Here is a 19,060-nt window from a genome sequence, read left to right as displayed (position 1 = left end):
GCTCGAATACATATACATCAAAAAAAAAAAAAAAGAAAAACAAAGAAAAATTATTAGATTAAGAGAATTGCCTAAAAAGGAAACATATATCAAAGAGTAATTACTACTGCTACTATTAATAGTAATTGTATTGATACACTGAATACACAATATACATGTATGGCAAATATAAGTGGATTAGTTAAAGGGAACAAAAGGGATCAGAACATTATTCCTAATAAAATGGATTGTAAACATCGAATGATAGTCAATCGAATTGACCATTCATGGATCAAAACGAATAAATATTAACGCCTATTAAGGGTTTATTTGTTTACTATATTATTTATTTGTTATTCTTTTACTATTTAGCTTATATGTTTATGTAACGCAGAAAATATAAGCTTGTTTTGTTAATATTATTTCGAATAATACTTAGTCCAAAAAGTTTATTAACAATTCAGACAATTTAAGAAAAGAAAGAAAGAATAATGTAATGTGTTGATCAAGAAGTCTCTTTTTTATTTTAATTAGATGAGTATAAGGAAGGTAGTATCATGATATCCTCCCTGGAAATAAGATTATAAAAGATATTAAACTCAAAAGTATTCTCTTTAAAAATTAGCAAGCATAAAAAAGTCCAATAAAAGGAACTCAACTGGTCCAGTTTAATACTATCAAGAATATTTATGCCTAGTAAATATAATAATTTTATTCCAGTTATTATTTATAATCCCTTTTCATACAACGCTTGTCTTTTTTATTTTTCTTTTTTTGTTATACTTTTTAAATAGTAGATAGAGTTTCTTGTCTTACTAGTAGAACAATACTCTAACCTTAGCATTAAACTGTTTTGTTCAGCAATGATGACAAAGCAATTTATAACTACTAATCCACTTTAGTGTATTTTTATAGATAAAGGCACTGGTAATTAATAGTTATACACCACTAGCAAGTGAATGATAAACCACAATCACATTCAAAGAAACGACTTGATTCGTGATATCGTTGAAATCAACAAAGAAATCACTTAAACTTACAATTTTACATTTTGGTGTAGACTAACAAAATAGACTAACAGCATAAGTTAATTGAAAATTAGGTAACTCTAGTTTGAAAGAAAAACCAAAATGTTAGGGGGAAGAAAGTTAATTTTTTCCGTTTTTATTTTTATTTTTCTCTAATAGCAAAATTCCCCTACAAAATACCACAAAAAAAAACACAGAACTGTCGTAGGTATTTCTCCGAATCATACTGATTACGTAACACTAGGACTAAACAAAAGTGATTATACATCCTCCGATTTTTATGTGATTTTAATCTGTGAGATTCCGAAAAATTAGACATTTACCTTCTTGATCTGAAAACTTAGGTCAGATCAATATTTTTCACAAGAATTAACCAAGTAGGTTATCTCACAAGACAAGACTGAAATAATATGTCTAGCATCAAAGTCTATTATATGGCATTGATTTACTAACGAGATACCAAAAAAAAGCAACTATAGAGATTTAAGAAATACTAATAAATAAGTCCATAATGTACCATTGATGATATCCATGATTTGGAAAAAAAATATAAATATTATATGCTACATATAGCTTTTCAGAGTTTTTATTTCTTTCAATAATATACTTATAATATATAATATGCAGTTAAAAAAAATCGTCTACAATATTTCAGTTTCTTTAAACAATTTCAAATTAATATCACTGAATTAGACAACAGTAAATTTATACTTGTCTTAATTAGAATGTATATCTTTGGTCCAGGAAGCATCTCAACCAAAGACTAAACTGTCAAATATTTATTACAATGAAATGTCTTCAAGAGTGTTTACAATAATTAATGCTTTATCTTTGATCGAATACATAGTTTGGGTAGGCCATTATTTTTTGGCATTTCAGCTAGAGGTGGTTTGTGTCATCATTCTACATCCAATGACATTTATATAGGTGAAGAATAAGAGAAAAACGCCTTAAAATCTAATAATCTGCAATATGATAATATCAAAGTTAAAATAAAACTATATATAAAGGAATATATACAATCTGCTAATAAGTCACTTGCTTTTGAAATCTATGCTGTCAACAGTTATACATTAAACTAAGGAGATCTTAAGTCAAGGCACCCAGACAATAGCAACAAATAGAGGGACAAACTGACAAAAAACTTTTCATTCAGAAGACGTTAAAGAAATAATTAATAGTGATAAAATCTTTATAGCTTACGATAAATTCTAACTTGCTAACTTTGATTTGACTAAAAGATTAGAGAAAGGTTTACCATTAAAGATATATGTTAAAAATACATTCTATTTTATGTCTAGAAAGGGTCATTTAGACTACTCAACTTATGAAAAAGCTGATAAATCAGGTTCTAATCATATTATTGTTATTTTACTGTATCATAGGCATTCATATATTTATAATTTAATATAAATATAGACATAATCACAGGTATGGTTTTATATATGCTAAGGGAAAAGTGAATATATAATATCATTGCTTTAAGAACCAAAAGTTTAAAGAAATCAGCCACTTAACAGTGAATTAAGGAAAAATTGATGTACTTATATTAGGTTATTCACTTATAACTCTAATTCCAAATCGCACATCATGGCTAAGTGATCACTTGGATATTCCCCGGTATGTGGTTCTGTATGGTGAGGCATTTCCTCAGCTAAAGGCATCTTTAAATATCCCTTAATATGTAGGTGACAATCTCTCTCAACATTTTCAATTATATCTTGATTACTTGACTCTTCACTATTTGTTGGATCCCATGGTTTCACAAGAAAAATATAGTCTAATAAACCTTCCCATTTTAACGATATATGGGACAATTGGGGTTCGCTATTTGTTGTAGATGGATTAGAATTTTCAGGATGCACTAAATGATATCCTAAACCGTACAAAGAAACAGCTTTTAATGGTACTCTATTATGTAAATCAAGCAATTTTTGAACTAATGTAGACTGTTCTGGAGTCGCAACATAAGTGTATGGTCTAGGCTCAGTAGGTTGATTATCAGGTATGGAATCTTCTTCATCATCGTTATTACCTTCACTATCACTGGAGTCACTCTTATTAGATAATTCACCGTTTCTCCTTTTTGAGTACTGGTAAGATGTACTACATTCAATAATTGCTTTAGGTCTACCAGTTAATTTTATTGGTTTTTCTGTAATAGATAAATAGGGTGGATCACAAGGTTGTGAGTTAAAATCACCGGTCCAAAAAGTGTACCAATATTTACATAATCCTGAATGAATCAATCTTTGTCTAATATGATGCAATTTTTCTAAAATAATGTAACATTGTCTTGTTCTTTCAAAAGTGCCAAAAAGATGCCAAAATAAATGCGTTGTGGCTACAATAATACCATTTGGTTTATCTGAGATAGAGGGTTGTGTATGGGTTTGTTTAAATTTTAGTGCAACTATTAATGCCACACTTCTTGTTCTAGTGGAAGTACGTATATTACCACCTGCAATAATTTTATCTAAGATCAGTGGGATGACATCAACCGGGTTTTCATCAAATATTTCTGTATTCCATGCAATTGCCACACCATGGACTTTACCTGGATATGTGAAAAACTCACCTTTATAATCCACTTCCGCTAAAGCTTCAGCCCAGAACCTTTCCCATTGTATTTTATCTACTTCTTGTAAACAAAGTATGTCGCTATGGTAGTATTTAATTTCTCTCATTAAAACCTTAGACCTATTATGCCACTTAATAGCGTCGTCTGAATCAGGGAAGGTTGTTCTTCTAATTAACGTCTGTGCTAAAGTGTTGTATGTCATAATTTTTATATTAATAAATTGATTATCATGAGCTACTTTTTGTTGTTGCCGCTGCTCTTGTTTGTTGGGAACATAAAGAATAGGTCTTTTAATGAAAAATTTTGTTCTTATTTGTTTCAATTCCAATTCTCGTTGTTCTCTTTCATGTCTTTCTCTCCTCAATGCTCTAATTTGAGCAATATATTCTGGTGTAATTTTATCTCTTGGTAATTTCTGATGTTTTGGTTCTGATGCATTAATCATTTTAAATAGATCTTTACAAGAAACTATCTTGTAATTTGTCTGTTCTTAGTAAGCTATGTTGAAAGTTAACCAAAAGGAAAAATGGGGGGAGGAAAACGGCAAGAAAAAGAAACAACGATTACCTAGGATATAAGTTTAAAACGTATTCGAATTATTATATCTGTCATTCAAGAATGAGCACTTTCCCACTTTGATAATTCTGCTAAAATAACAAATGCATTTAAAGCATCAAGATATTAATGTTATTTTGTACGAAGATATTTCTATGCATCTCAATAAAAATTAATTAGTAAAAATAATTTATCAAAATAGAAGCTAAATCAATTTATTTATGAAAGACATCATTTTATAACATGTTTGAAATTAAAATATAATGTCCTCTTTGGTTGGCAGAAATGAGAAAAACTAAAAATCAAGCTTGAAATAATGATAAGAATTCATATCACTAAGGATGCGATAACACTTTTGCAATTGACCAGATTTATATACATATGAAATCTCAGGACCATTCACTCCACTCTGACTCAACGTTTTCCTTTAACTAAGCAACTGTAAGGCATATTACTCATAAAAAAGTACTAAAAATCCCTATTGGCAACATATATATATATCTTTAAAGCCTACTATTAGCTAGCCCTTTTTATACTTATATAAGAACGTAACATCAAATTATGGTAGGGCCTAAAGGACCACTAGACCAAAAACTTACTTCCTCTTAATTACGATTCCCTGTAACCACAATATTGCCTGTTGAATCCTGTACTGTAGTATGAGACTAGCTTTCAAAATACTTGTAACTTAAAATCCTTATTCTGTTGATTGATTAGATATTTTTCTTGAAGGTTTTGTTATTAAAAAATATCTGTCAGGACATTCGAGGAAAGAAATTTTTGATTTTCTTTGGAAGAACTATATACTGCGAGAAAATGAAAAACATGGAAATAGATAGAGGAAACTTTGAGAGAAATAATGGTAGAAGAGATTGTTTTTGCATTCTTAGATCATATACCCTACTCAATAGAACCTACTACCTGCTGATATTACTTAATGACTCATTTAAGTGTGCTTAAACTTTCCTAGAAGTGATATTTGCGGACATAGTTTTCCATTCTACACATTTTATATATTGCAATCATATCCATATACATAGAAATACATATAAATCGGTGCTAATGGTATACTATAAAATTACATTAGTTAGATCTTTGATAGGGACACCCAAGACAACTAGAGCTATTGTAAAAACTTTAGGATTAGGCAAAAGGGGGTCTACAGTGTACAGAAAGGTGACGCCAGCTATTGCAGGTTCAATTTTGAAAGTTAAAGAGTTAGTCAATGTAGAATTGAGTGAAACAATGTTGACAAAGGAAGAACAAAGGAATTTACGTAAATCTAAGCCAGGCTTTGAAGTAGAAAGAAGATTTTATAATGTGTGAATTAATTAATAACCATCTTTACGATTTTGACAGGTAATCTTAACAAAAAATAAAAAAAAGGTAGGATAAATGAGGTAGAATTTAACAAATCATGTATATAGTCATAGGAGTATTTTTTTATTATATTTTATAGTAATATTATCAATATTATATATTTATGTTATTATATTCTTAGATAGTGGATAAAAAGAGGATGATAATATTTTTATTTCTTTTTTTTTTTCCTATTTTTTATTTTCTTTCTTTTTGGTGAAATAACGTGGTATATATATGGATTTATAGTTAATAGACTAAATTATTTGTCATTTCTTCTGGTAATATATTTTCGGACAAATTAAATGGCTGAGTATTAGAATTACTACCATTTGGATTATTTATATTAGGATTGCTTGTATTGGAATCTCTATCATTATCAAAAACGATACTAAATGAATCAACCATTCTAAATATATCACTTCTATCCATAGCTTTCCCATCAAAACTTAATTCGAAACTATCATTTGAATATTGTTGAAATTGTTTATTAAAAGGTAAAATAGATGTTTTTGTTTGAACCAAATTTCTAACAGATTTTTTGGTGTTAGGATTGTAATTATTACTTTCATTATTTTTGTTTTTAATTTTAATTTTATTTCCATTTTCACTTTCATTGTTGCTACCGCCTTCGTCTTCATCATCATTAATTTGAGTGCTATTACCATTATTAACATCTGCCTCAGTGTCATGATCATTATTAGAAGTAGTATTATTAATGGAAGCAAACACATTTTGAGTAATAGTAAGAGCAGCTGTAGAATCTAATACACGAACAACGTCATCCACTGGTTGAATATTACATTTTATAAATCTTTTGAAATACTGTTCCAAACCAGTTTGAATACCAGTATTCTGATGCTTATCAACAGATAATTGTATCTTTTCCTCATCAACATTCTCTAGCATAGTATCGACCTCTTTATATGTGATCAATTCATCAAATGAATATATAGGTAAACTTTCCAAGCCTGCCATATAAAACAATGGTTGGCTATCTTTTCGTTTATTGTTGTATGATTTTGATATTAAATTATACAATTGATTCAATTTCTCCTGATTTCTATTTTTTGCTTGAATGAGTAATTGTTCTTTGGAATATAAGAGAGCATTCTTTTGTGTATTATCTTTTTGATTACTATTTTTCTTATACTTAAAATTACTGCTATAGTTATGATTATGATTATGGTTATGATTATTATATTTGTTACTGTTATTATATGTGGTATTTAATTGAACAGATATAAATGGTTTATTATTATTTTGTTCTTTCATCAATTGAATATCAATTGGATCGTGGAAATATCTTTCACTGGAAGTTAAATACTTGGTAGTAAAGGGAAGATCAGATGTGCTATGAGAATCCCATCTTTTCAAATTATTATTGTTGTTGTTGTTAATAAATCTATTATTTTGGTTTCCTTCATTTCTGGACTTTTTTTTATTATATTTTTGATTTTGGTCATAATAGTTTTTATTATGGTTTGAATAATATTTTACATTTAAATCATGAATGTTATTATTATTATGTGAATCTATTTGATAAAGATTATAAGCCGGGGTATTAATAGTTTCTGTTACATTGTGATTATTTAAGTTTCCATAAGGATACATATAGTGAATGTAATTAATGTTTTCAAAACCAACATTATTAACATTCGATGTATTATTATTTGGGTAAAATAAGTTTCTATTATCAATATTGTTATAGTTGTTGTTATTATATCTTGTGCCTAGATAAACATCATCATCATACACATTCTCATCTTGACGAAGAGGATCATTAAAATTCAATTGATTGAAATTATGTATTAGATTATCTTGTTGCAATGAGTAATGTGTATTTGGAATCGAAGATTTATTATTCAGAGTTCTTCTATACATTATTCGAAGACTATCTCTTATTTATTTATTTATTTATTATTTTATCTTTTTTTATCTCCTGTTCCTTTCTTTCTTGAATATGCTTTTTAATTAAAAAAAACGAAGACGAATAAAAAAAAAAAAAGAATAACAACAGCAATGATAACCAACTTCACTGTTGAGAGAAATATATAAAGCTTATAAGATGGTGATACTGGTAACTGTATAGTGTTCTATATACTATCCTATACTTTTTTGTGTCACATCGATTCAATTTTTACATTAATACTTCTAACAATTTTTTGTCTACGGGTAGATAAGTCTAGTTAAAATTATTATTTTTTTTTTCTTTTTTTATTTAAATTTTAAAAATATAATTATTACCTAATGAGGTATCGATAAGCCTTTGTTGACATTATTTCCTTATTAGGATATTACTGAACCAATAACATTTTATTCTCCTTACTTTGTCTATCAAAAGAGAAAGATGAAACTCCAAGAAAAGACGCTACAATGTATAATTTGTTACGTTAAACTACATATATATATACATACAAAATTGTATGTCTGGGTCCGAGTACTTATACAAATAACATTCTCATACCTAACCAAACCTCATATGTTATCATCACGGCCATAGGATCTTAACTTGACTGTATGTACATATATACTGCCAGAACTACTACTATGTCATATCACAACACATGTCCTTGGTCAAAAGACAAATGCCTTTTCGAAAAGAAAATACCTTGGACTCCTTTTACATGTGAAAAAAGATAAAAAGATAAAAAAAAAAAGTAAACGAGAAACTACACAACCTAAAAATAATCTCTATTACCCTGATTTTACATATGAAAAAAACAAGATAAACCCAGCACATCCCCTCATTCCCTCATAATTATACCATTAACCATCGCCATTAATAAATGTCTTCTTTTTCTTTTTTTTTTCTGTCACTCGAGCATCCTCTTGCCTTTCCCTTATTTATTTGTTCATTTATTCATTTATTTCTTCCAAAAATCAACCAACAAACGCGGAGTTCTTGGAAAAATTTTGGCAGGGAGAATAAGTGGAAAAAAAGAAAAAAGCGTAGGGCAAAAAGCCAAGGGACAAAGTTTTGGAAAAGCTTTGGATTTTTCTGGGAACTGGAAGTAAAAACGAGAAGAGCAAAAAAATTTATATATATGGAAAAAAGGACTCTAGCGGTCTTCTAGACGTTGATTGGATTAGACTCGTTGTCCAGGATATTCGTAGAACTCCGATATTTTTTGTTCGATTCTCTTGGTTTTGTAACGGTCATAAATTAACACCACCACCACTATACCATACTATAATTCTCAACTCCCTTCTCCCCCCCCCTCCTCCTTCTCCTCCTTCTCCTTCTTCTTCTTCTTCTTCTTCTTCTCTTCTTTCTTTCTGTCTTTTGTACTATTTCCTCCCTCAAAGAACTTTTCAATCTACATTTATATATATAAAAATATTTCTTTACTGCTAAGAACTCTTTGTTTTTTCCCATCTCCTTCAGCCATACACGGTGGTGTTCTCCGCGTACTATGTGCGCTGGAGTTTCATCAACTGCCCTGACCTGTTTTCAGACGAAGGCGTCTGTTTAGTTGTTATCATCAATTCATTCTACCCTCCCTTGTCTTGCTACATTCTTACATTTCACAATATATCTAAAATATTGAAATATCCATTTTTCTTTCTCTTTTTCTTTTTCTTTTTCTTTTTTTCTTTTCTTTTTTCCTTCTTCTTTGTATATAATTGAATATCCAAACAACAAACAAGTAAAGTATTAACATAGCTATCAATAGAGTAACAATATCTAATCTATTACTCAGAGACCACATAAAGGAAAACATAATAAAAGAAAAAAAGAAAAAAAGAAAAAGAAAAAAAAAACAGCGATTATAGATATAATAACACGTTAAGATAAATCTTCACTCCTTCCCTACCGTTCAACACTACACATAATGTTACCCAATTGTTATAGATATAGGTTACAAAATGTTAAAACTACATCTCTTATTAGATATGCGTCCACAGTTACAACTCCAAAATCTAATCTAGGTTCTTTATCCTCTTCCTCATCGTCCACCTCCTCCCTTTCTTCCTCTTCTTCTGTATCCATGTCCACCACAGAAATCGAAGAAAGGGTCACTCCTGTAGATAAAAAAGGTGCGGGCCCATCCTCTTTTCAAACTTTGAAAGTCGTCGATGACCAAAATGGCAAGAAGCCAAATATTGTCATCTTAGGTTCCGGTTGGGGTGGTATTAGTTTTCTAAAGACAATTGACACCAAAAAATATAATGTCTCCATCATCTCGCCAAGAGACTACTTCCTTTTCACCCCACTTTTGCCCTCTACACCAGTGGGTACTGTTGATGAAAAATCTATTATTGAACCAGTGGTCAATTTCGCTTTGAAAAAAAAAGGGTAATGTCATCTATTACCAAGCTGAAGCTACAGGTATCAATCCAGACAGAAATACCGTGTCCATAGACAGAGTCTCTTCCATGATTAAACCAAACTTGAAACACTCTGGCCCACAGGAAAATGTAGGAATCAAGAAAAATGATCCTGTAGAGATTAAATATGATTATTTGATCTGTGCAGTAGGTGCAGAACCAAACACATTCGGCATCCCAGGTGTTAAGGAATATGGTCACTTTCTAAAAGAACTACCTCATTCTTTCGAAATTAGAAACACTATAGCATCTAATTTGCAAAAAGCTAATTTCTTGCCAGAGGGCGATCCAGAGAGAAAGAGATTACTGACTATTGTTGTTGTTGGTGGTGGTCCAACTGGTGTGGAAACTGCTGGTGAATTACAAGACTATGTAACTCAAGAATTAAAAAAATATCTACCATCTTTGGCTCGTGAAGTGAAGATCCATCTTGTGGAAGCGATGCCAATCGTTTTAAGTATGTTTGAGAAGAAGTTATCATCATATGCTCAAAGTGTTCTCGAAGACACTTCAATCCAATTACATTTGAATACTGCTGTCGGTAAAGTGGAAGCTGACCATTTGATCGCAAGGACAAAGAATCCAGATGGGTCGGTCACTGAAACTAGTATACCTTATGGTACTTTGATTTGGGCTACAGGTAATAAGATCAGACCAATCATCCAGAATTTAGCTAAAAAGATCCCTGAGCAAGCTAATTCTACTAGGGCTATTACTGTTAATCCATTCTTAACAGTTAAAGGTACTTCTAACATCTTTGCTATTGGCGACAACGCATTCATCGGATTGCCTCCAACAGCTCAAGTAGCACATCAACAAGCAGAATATTTATCTAAATTATTTGATAAGATGTCATATGTCCCAGGATTCCACGAAACTTTAAGTAAGAAAAAGGAGAAAGTGGATTTGTTATTTGAAGAAAATAACTTCAAACCATTCAAATATAGACATTTAGGTGCTCTTGCATACTTGGGTCATGAAAGAGCCATCGCCAATATCACTTATGGCAAGACTTCTCTGTATACCGGTGGTGGTATTTTCACATTCTATATCTGGAGATTGGTTTACTTATCTATGTTATTATCTGCCAGAACAAGATTTAAAGTTATTATGGATTGGTTGAAACTATCCCTTTTCAAGAGAGATTTCTTTAAGGGATTGTAATATAAAAAAAGGAAAAGAAAGAGAAAAAGAAATATAAAGCAGTAGAATTAAATGAAAATAAGATAATTTTACTGACAGTACTTGTACTAACATTCGAATGCTAATATCTGCTAAATTGATGTATTTTTATTAACGATTTTTTAACGATTTATTTTTATTTCTGTACATCTACCTATATATATATTTTTTTTTATTTTATTTATTTATTTATTTATTTATTTATTTATTTATTCCGCAGCTTTTGTACATAACGTAAAAAATACAAATACACATACAAAAAAACATGCACACATGTACATATTATAAAAAATAAAAAAGACATAATAAATACATATATTAATATATCTTGTATTTCTGTACTAACATCTACACCTTGTGAACTTTGAAAATATCATTAAAAAACATATATTTTTATATCTCAGATTTATACTTTTATAAATTACATACATACACACACATATACCTATAATATATTCATTCACTTTTTTTTATAGACTGACTATTGAAAGAATTCTTTTGCCTTTTTAATATTTTCTAATATCAGTTGTCGTGGTTGTTTTGAATTATTTAATACAATGAAACAAACCATATTTGAAGAGATTTCACTTACATAGATAGAATCATTTAATATTAATGTCTTAAACCCACTTTTCAATTTTGTACAACTTTGTTTATAATTCTTCATTATATTTGAAATCTTCTCAAACCTTTTTGGATCAATCTTTATTGAACCGAGTTCTTTAACATTTGACTGATTATCATTATCACCGTTATCACCACCGGTTTTGTTATTACTGGAACAAATCACTAGGAAAGTCGTCTTTTCAAAAAGAATAATTTCGTATGCGTCCAAGAGATTTTTAAATTTAATCAAATTCGATTGATATATCGACATATTTGGTATTAAAGAACAGACGATTTGCGACCAAGCTTTATACAAACTTTCATCCCAAATAGAGGTGGCAAAACCGACAATATTGGGGAACCCATACTGTTTGGCAGTTTCCGTCAACTTATTCATCATAATTTCAAATAATTCGTTTCTTTTGTCCAATTGTACTAAGTCCATCTTATGTAATAGGACGAAGATCTTCGAGTTGGGTGAATATTTTTTCAATTGTTTCAAAGATCTCATGAAGATTTCGATATCTTTCATAACTTCTTGTGATTCAACATCGAAGACATGAATAAGCACTTGAACCATTTGAAATATATGATCTTTCTGTTTTGTGAAATAGTTTTCCATAAAGACATCTTGACCCCCACAATCCCATAAATTTAGAGTCATGTTACCCAGGAATCTAAGGTGTGAATGTTCTACATCAATAGTGGCCCCTAATCTACGGGTATCGAATGCACTATAATTACTGAATATGATAGATCTCATAGATGATTTACCGGATCCTGATCTCCCCATCAATAACAACTTCTTCCTATTATTTGAACTAGATAAATTACTCATTTTTCTTTCTATCTGTTTTTTATTTATTTATGTGTTTATCTTTTTTTTTTTATTTTTTATTTTTTATTTTTTATTTTTTATTTTTTTTTCTTCCTAAGAATAAATATACTGGTTTTAATAGATAACAGTTGTTTTGGTCTATGTGTATGTCCCGCTAGATAGTATAGTAATGTGCGATCCTCTCTTATTACTATAGTAAAACCCAAAAGAAACAATAACAATATAAGAGCAGAATAAGTCAGATATGGTATGATATAATACACTGTAATGTTAATTCCCCCACTACATTAAGAACAAACAAAGAAAAGTATTAAAATAGACTTCACAGTACGTATCAATCACATATCTTTCACATAAAATATTAGAAATACTATGGGTATCTGTTAATGTTTCCACCTATCTCACTCCTGTCAAATAAGATTTCTCTTGTTGCTATTAATTTCGGTAATCTTTTAGTAAAAATACTTGTGTAACTAAATCTAATTTTTACCGTTTACGATAATTTCCTCTAATGATTAACAAGAAAAAAAAGAAACAAAAAAAAAAAGGACTGTCGTCATAAATGAGAAGAAAAATAAGATATGAATTAGGAATTTGTCAAAAAAAGAAAAAAAAGGAAAAAAAAACCTAATTGGAAAAGCCAGAAACAAAAAACAAAAAACTGAGCAAATTTATAAAGCTCTACTTCCATTATAATTCCAGTCAGAAAAACATTACTATTTTTTTTCTTTTTATATATTTTCATTGTGCAACTCACTGTGAGAGAGGGATTAGAAGCCCATAGGAAACCTGCCCCCAGTCAAGATAGTAGAAAAAAAGAATTACTACCCGGCAATGTGAGAACGTGGGGATCGTTGAAAACGTGGAATACTACCATTATTTATACCAACGGTCACCTCCTCCATTCTTGTAGAAGGGGACTCCTCCATGCAATTTTCGCCAACTTTGTGATTACTCCACACTTCTTGTTCAATTTGTAATAATTAGATGGAAAGTGCGGTATGGGTGTTTGCACACGTGTGAACTTCAGTGCTGCAACAAAACTAAAAAAGAAGCAAACAAAATTAAAGAAAGAAAAAATACAGTGAGAAGGAAAAAACATTTTCCCTTTTTTTTTCTTTTCTTTTCTTCTTGGCCCCCATGGCCGATTATATCCGGCTTTATTATTTCTTTCTTTTCTTTTCTTTTCTTTATTTTCTTTATTTTCTTTTGCTAAACAGGCACTTTGACAGTTTCTTCTATTGTCATTTGCACACACACCCGCAGAACAATACGAGTAAGAGGAGAAAAGAATACCGTTCTATTGTGTTTTGACCACAGGTTCAATGTTTTTTCAATTTTCCAATTTTCAATACCTTCTTTTTTTTTCTTTTCTCTTCTTTTCTTTTTTTGTTTAATCATCCTTTTTGGGAACCGCCCATTCTCTTCTCGAGTTTCCCCTGTCTTTCATGAACATATCCCATCCTCCTCTTCCCCATGTGGGGCTTCTTCTTGCAAAAATTTTGAAGTTGATGAGCAATCAATATATTCTTTCATATTATTTAATCATTTTTTGGATCAACATGTTTTCCACGTGGCTGTATTAGGTTTTTCTCATTGTTATGTTTCCTTGTATTACAATCTCTACTATCTATTTCTTTTTTATAATAATTAATGATTACTTTAGATGGAGTAAAGTCAGACCAAATTGAGTTGAAGTGAATAAAATAAATTAAAATATAGAAATATGTGTGCATGTTTATGTGCCATGTGGGTCATGAATGGTTTAGGAGCAACTAGTTTGTAAGCTAATCTATATCCAACTTTCCATTAATATATAAACCCAAATGCTTGTTTTCTAACATCATCCCTCTCTACTCTCATTCTTTCTGCTTTCGTAACCACGTAGCCAGTAAACCAAACAAAACAAACAAGAAGAATCAAGAAAATAACAACAGCTAAATCGCAACAACAACAACATAACTACTATTATTATTACACAAGTAGTTTTTTTTATAGATAACTAGATTATAATTAATAATAAACAAAATTGACAATATTCCCTCTTTTTTTCTATTATTAGTATTATCATTATTAAAGAATTGAAAAATTTAAATATGTCAAATAACGATAGTCAAAGAAAAGAAAACAATACTCAATCAAATATCACTGCTGGTGGTAATGCTGCTTTCCACAATTATATAAATGAATTTGCTGACATCGAAGATCCACTAGAAAGAAGAAGATTAGCTTTGGAAAAAATTGATGAATCTCCATTTGGTTGGCAACAAATACGTACTATCGCTATAGCCGGTGTTGGGTTCTTAACAGACTCATATGATGTTTTTGCCATCAATCTTGGTGTGGCAATGCTATCTTATGTTTTTTGGCAAGGATCTATGCCAGACTCAACTGCGACTCTATTAAAAGTATCAACCTCTGTAGGTACTGTCATAGGTCAAGTTGGTTTTGGCTGTCTAGCTGATATTTTGGGACGTAAAAAAATATATGGTCTAGAATTAATTCTTATGATCATCTGTACAATTCTACAATGTACTTTGGGTGAATCTCCTGGGGTCAACTTCGTTGCAGTATTGACTTTTTACAGAATAGTCATGGGTATCGGTATTGGTGGTGACTATCCATTGTCTTCAATCATATCCTCCGAATTCGCTACTACGAAATGGAGAGGCGCAATAATGGGTTCTGTCTTTGCTAATCAAGCTTTCGGTCAAATCCTTGCTGGTGTTGTGGCTATGATTCTTATTGTAGCCTACAAGGGTCAATTGATTAATGCAAATACAGGTGCCGAATGTGGTCCTGCTTGTAGATTGGCCTGTGACCAAATGTGGAGAATCCTTGTTGGGTTCGGTGCAATCCCTGGTTTAGCTTGTCTTTATTTTAGATTGACAATCCCTGAATCTCCAAGATATGCTTTAGACGTTGATATGCAATTCGAATTATCCACAAATAGAGATGATAGTGTCGATGAAAAGAATGAAGTTGATGTTCACACTTGCGACAGATCCCAAGTCACTACTACACAACAAGTGTTACCAGAAAAGAAGGAAGCCTCATTTAAAGATTTCTGTCACCATTTCGGTCAATGGAAATATGGTAAGATTCTATTAGGTACTGCTGGTTCCTGGTTCACTCTAGATGTTGCCTTCTACGGCATTTCATTGAACTCTGCTGTTATCTTACAGACTATTGGTTATGCTGGTTCAGAAAACGTCTACTGGAAGTTATACAACTCTGCTGCAGGTAATTTGATTTTAATCTGTGCTGGTTCTTTACCTGGTTACTGGTTCTCCGTGTTCACAATCGACATTATTGGCAGAAAACCAATTCAAATGATGGGGTTCATCATCCTAACTGCTTTATTCTGTGTTATTGGGTTTGCCTACAATCAACTTGGAGACAATGGTCTATTGGGTCTTTACATTTTATGTCAATTTTTCTGCAATTTCGGTCCAAATGTTACTACTTTTATTGTTCCAGGTGAAGCCTTCCCAACAAGATATAGATCCACAGCTCATGGTATCTCTGCTGCAGCAGGTAAAATTGGTGCCATTATTGCCCAGACTGCATTAGGTACTTTGATTGATCACAATTGTAGTCGTGATGGAAAACCAAAGAATTGTTGGTTGCCACATGTTATGCAAATTTTTGCTCTATTCATGTTATTAGGTTGTGTCACTACTTGGTTCATTCCTGAAACTAAGAGAATGACTTTGGAAGAAATTAGTGAAAAATATCATGATGAAATTAATCCAATAAATTATGCAACTTATTCTACTGTTTCTGCAACTTCTTCTAACAATGAAGAAGAGGTATAAGGAAAATAAAAAGAATTAACAAATCATAGCGTGCTATAGTTCATCGAAAGAAAATAGCAATTTGCAAAGTCTTTCTTGACAGGTGAGAAAAGGAAGAACCAGAACAAGACACAAGAACATGAGTTAATATAATGCTGACAAATGCTCATTCTCTAACTCAATTGCATTCCCTTTTTGAAGTCGAATCAGTCTATAAAATTTAATTTATAAACATGCACTTATATTTTTACACTACATTTTAATAATTATAACTGTTTAATCTTAATGCAGATAGATGTACTTAAAATATACATATACATATCATTAAATAAACATAATGAAACGTTTTGATCTTTATAAACCTCGTTATTTCTTTATGATTTTCTGATTTTATTTGTTGTAAAGACAGAGGAATTTAGAAATAAATAGATCTACTCACCTTTAATAGATACATTTGAAGTACTAAGCTCTCTTCTAGATGGTAGAGTCCATAAATAGTTGCCTTGTAGTAATACTTGCCTTTCCTTTCAACCTTTACGTCCTGTTTAGGGTTTTCCATATTAGGCAGCCAACCCTGGATCTGTCCTTACCCTTTTGGGGAAACCCACACGACCACGTGAGACAAAACTCGAAAAAAAATATAAACAAATAGAAAAATCCAACCCAAAAAAAAAAAACTAAAAAAAAAAAGAAAGAGAAAATCTTAACACAACAACAAGAAGATATTCTTAAAACAGACGAGTAAACAAAGAAAGATTGTTTACTATTTGAATCAAGCCCTGGCACTTTCATCAGAGTAGTTATTAGTGATCTTTCTATTTTCGTTAATTATTATTAATAGAAACATACTTAGACAACTAAAACATAAGCAGGTTGTAATTAATATTATATTAAGGGTCTATTACTAATATAAATAGAATAACAAATACACATACGCAAATCTATAATCATACATATATCTAAATATATCTAATTATAGTTGTTATTAAATATGAGAGAAGTTATTAGTATTAATGTTGGTCAAGCTGGTTGTCAAATTGGTAATGCCTGCTGGGAATTATACTCTTTGGAACATGGTATTAGACCGGACGGTTATTTACAAGATGGTCTAACTAGACCAAAGGGTGGGGAAGAAGGTTTTTCCACCTTTTTCTATGAAACAGGAGCTGGTAAGTACGTTCCAAGAGCCATCTATGTGGATTTAGAACCAAACGTTATTGATGAAGTTCGTAATGGACCATACAAAGATTTTTTCCACCCTGAACAATTAATTAATGGTAAAGAGGATGCTGCCAATAATTATGCTCGTGGTCACTACACTGTAGGAACCCAAATTATTGATGAAGTTACTGACAGAATTAGAAGAATGGCTGACCAATGTGATGGTTTACAAGGCTTTCTTTTTACCCACTCTTTAGGTGGTGGTACCGGTTCAGGTCTTGGTTCATTGTTACTAGAACAATTAGCAGAAAATTATGGTAAAAAATCTAAATTAGAATTTGCTGTCTATCCTGCCCCACAGGTTTCTACATCTGTTGTAGAACCATATAACACCGTTTTATCTACACATTCTACTTTAGAACATTCCGACTGTACGTTCATGTTGGACAATGAAGCTATTTATGATATGTGTACAAAGAGATTGGGTATTGCTAGACCAAATTTCAAGCATCTAAATAACTTAATTGCTCAAGTCGTATCTTCTGTGACTGCCTCACTAAGATTCGATGGTTCTTTAAACGTTGATTTAAATGAATTCCAAACTAATTTGGTTCCATACCCAAGAATTCACTTCCCATTGGTCTCATATGCACCATTTGTCTCTAAGAATAGGGCCAACCATGAATCTAATTCTGTAGCTGAGATTACCAATTCTTGTTTTGAACCAGGCAATCAAATGGTCAAATGTAACCCAGCTACAGGTAAATATATGGCTAACTGCTTACTATATAGAGGTGATATTGTCACTAGAGATGTGCAAAGCGCTGTTACACAAGTCAAAAATAAGAAGGTTGTTCAAATGGTTGACTGGTGTCCAACAGGTTTCAAAATTGGTATCTGTTACGAACCACCAAGTGTGACTCCAAATTCTGAATTAGCTGATGTTACAAGAGCTGTCTGTATGCTATCTAATACTACTGCAATTGCTGAAGCTTGGAAAAGAATTGATGAAAAATTCGATCTAATGTATAACAAACGTGCATTTGTTCACTGGTATGTTGGTGAAGGTATGGAAGAAGGTGAATTCACTGAAGCCAGAGAAGATTTAGCTGCATTGGAAAGGGATTATATCGAAGTTGGTACTGATTCCTTTGCTGATGAGGAAGAATATTAAACATAATGAGATGACATAGTAATTAATTAACAGAAAAAAATCTTAAAAATAAAATAGAGACAATAATATAATTATTGGGCTCATTATTGTAAATTCTTTTATATTTGATATCTGTCTATCATATTACATTCCATTCTCCACTTATATTTTACAAACTTATCGATACCTTTTACACAGTCAACTAAGCAAGGCACAAGAATGGCACTATCTCTTACAAAATACCAAATCACAAGAAATTAAACTAGGCAACACCAACCACCATAATAATAATCCTAACAAGAATATATCATAGTAATTCTAGCTTAACTTTGAATATCTATATACTTTAGTGTATATATATATATATATATATATATGTGCATTTACTGTGTTTCTTTCTTTTTCTTATGTAAGATTTTTTTTGTCACATACTTATAAGAAAACTGTACATTATTTATAAGTTAGTGTCTTTAGTAAAAACATTGTGGT

At 30.9% G+C, this 19,060-nt stretch overlaps 7 protein-coding genes across 7 annotated transcripts, besides 1 other annotated feature; 4 read left to right on the top strand and 3 right to left on the bottom strand.

The window, feature by feature from the left end:
* The first annotated feature begins 1,732 nt into the window (after positions 1-1,732).
* Positions 1,733-1,774: a sequence feature (Short protein (PWA37_001390, KAK5960872.1) was converted to a misc_feature.).
* Positions 1,775-2,569: 795 nt separating this feature from the next.
* On the bottom strand, positions 2,570-4,033 carry NGL3 (3'-5' poly(A) RNA exonuclease; the record flags this gene model as incomplete). The annotated part of the gene is made up of 1 exon (XM_064858022.1): positions 2,570-4,033. The coding sequence occupies one exon, from the start codon at positions 4,031-4,033 to the stop codon at positions 2,570-2,572; it is 1,464 nt and encodes a 487-aa protein (XP_064714729.1).
* Positions 4,034-5,205: 1,172 nt separating this feature from the next.
* Positions 5,206-5,469, top strand: MRPL33 (mitochondrial 54S ribosomal protein uL30m MRPL33; the record flags this gene model as incomplete). Its single annotated transcript, XM_064858021.1, has 1 exon — positions 5,206-5,469. The coding sequence occupies one exon, from the start codon at positions 5,206-5,208 to the stop codon at positions 5,467-5,469; it is 264 nt and encodes an 87-aa protein (XP_064714728.1).
* Positions 5,470-5,751: 282 nt separating this feature from the next.
* On the bottom strand, positions 5,752-7,386 carry PWA37_001387 (uncharacterized protein; the record flags this gene model as incomplete). The annotated part of the gene is made up of 1 exon (XM_064858020.1): positions 5,752-7,386. One exon carries the CDS (start codon positions 7,384-7,386, stop codon positions 5,752-5,754), a length of 1,635 nt encoding a protein of 544 aa, XP_064714727.1.
* A 1,952-nt stretch (positions 7,387-9,338) lies between these two features.
* Positions 9,339-10,998, top strand: NDI1 (NADH-ubiquinone reductase (H(+)-translocating) NDI1; the record flags this gene model as incomplete). The annotated part of the gene is made up of 2 exons (XM_064858019.1): positions 9,339-9,741; positions 9,869-10,998. 2 exons carry the CDS (start codon positions 9,339-9,341, stop codon positions 10,996-10,998), a joined length of 1,533 nt encoding a protein of 510 aa, XP_064714726.1.
* Positions 10,999-11,497: 499 nt separating this feature from the next.
* Positions 11,498-12,460, bottom strand: GTR1 (Rag GTPase GTR1; the record flags this gene model as incomplete). The annotated part of the gene is made up of 1 exon (XM_064858018.1): positions 11,498-12,460. The coding sequence occupies one exon, from the start codon at positions 12,458-12,460 to the stop codon at positions 11,498-11,500; it is 963 nt and encodes a 320-aa protein (XP_064714725.1).
* A 2,096-nt stretch (positions 12,461-14,556) lies between these two features.
* Positions 14,557-16,278, top strand: PHO84 (phosphate transporter PHO84; the record flags this gene model as incomplete). The annotated part of the gene is made up of 1 exon (XM_064858017.1): positions 14,557-16,278. One exon carries the CDS (start codon positions 14,557-14,559, stop codon positions 16,276-16,278), a length of 1,722 nt encoding a protein of 573 aa, XP_064714724.1.
* Positions 16,279-17,248: 970 nt separating this feature from the next.
* On the top strand, positions 17,249-18,592 carry TUB3 (alpha-tubulin TUB3; the record flags this gene model as incomplete). The annotated part of the gene is made up of 1 exon (XM_064858016.1): positions 17,249-18,592. One exon carries the CDS (start codon positions 17,249-17,251, stop codon positions 18,590-18,592), a length of 1,344 nt encoding a protein of 447 aa, XP_064714723.1.
* Positions 18,593-19,060: the final 468 nt, after the last annotated feature.

This window comes from Arxiozyma heterogenica, assembly GCF_036370985.1.
Source record: "Arxiozyma heterogenica strain weizmannii chromosome Unknown scaffold_17, whole genome shotgun sequence".
Classification (NCBI taxonomy): domain Eukaryota; kingdom Fungi; phylum Ascomycota; class Saccharomycetes; order Saccharomycetales; family Saccharomycetaceae; genus Arxiozyma; species Arxiozyma heterogenica.
The sequence above is the reverse complement of the archived record's forward strand: the minus strand, read 5'-3'. Positions and strand labels throughout refer to the sequence as shown.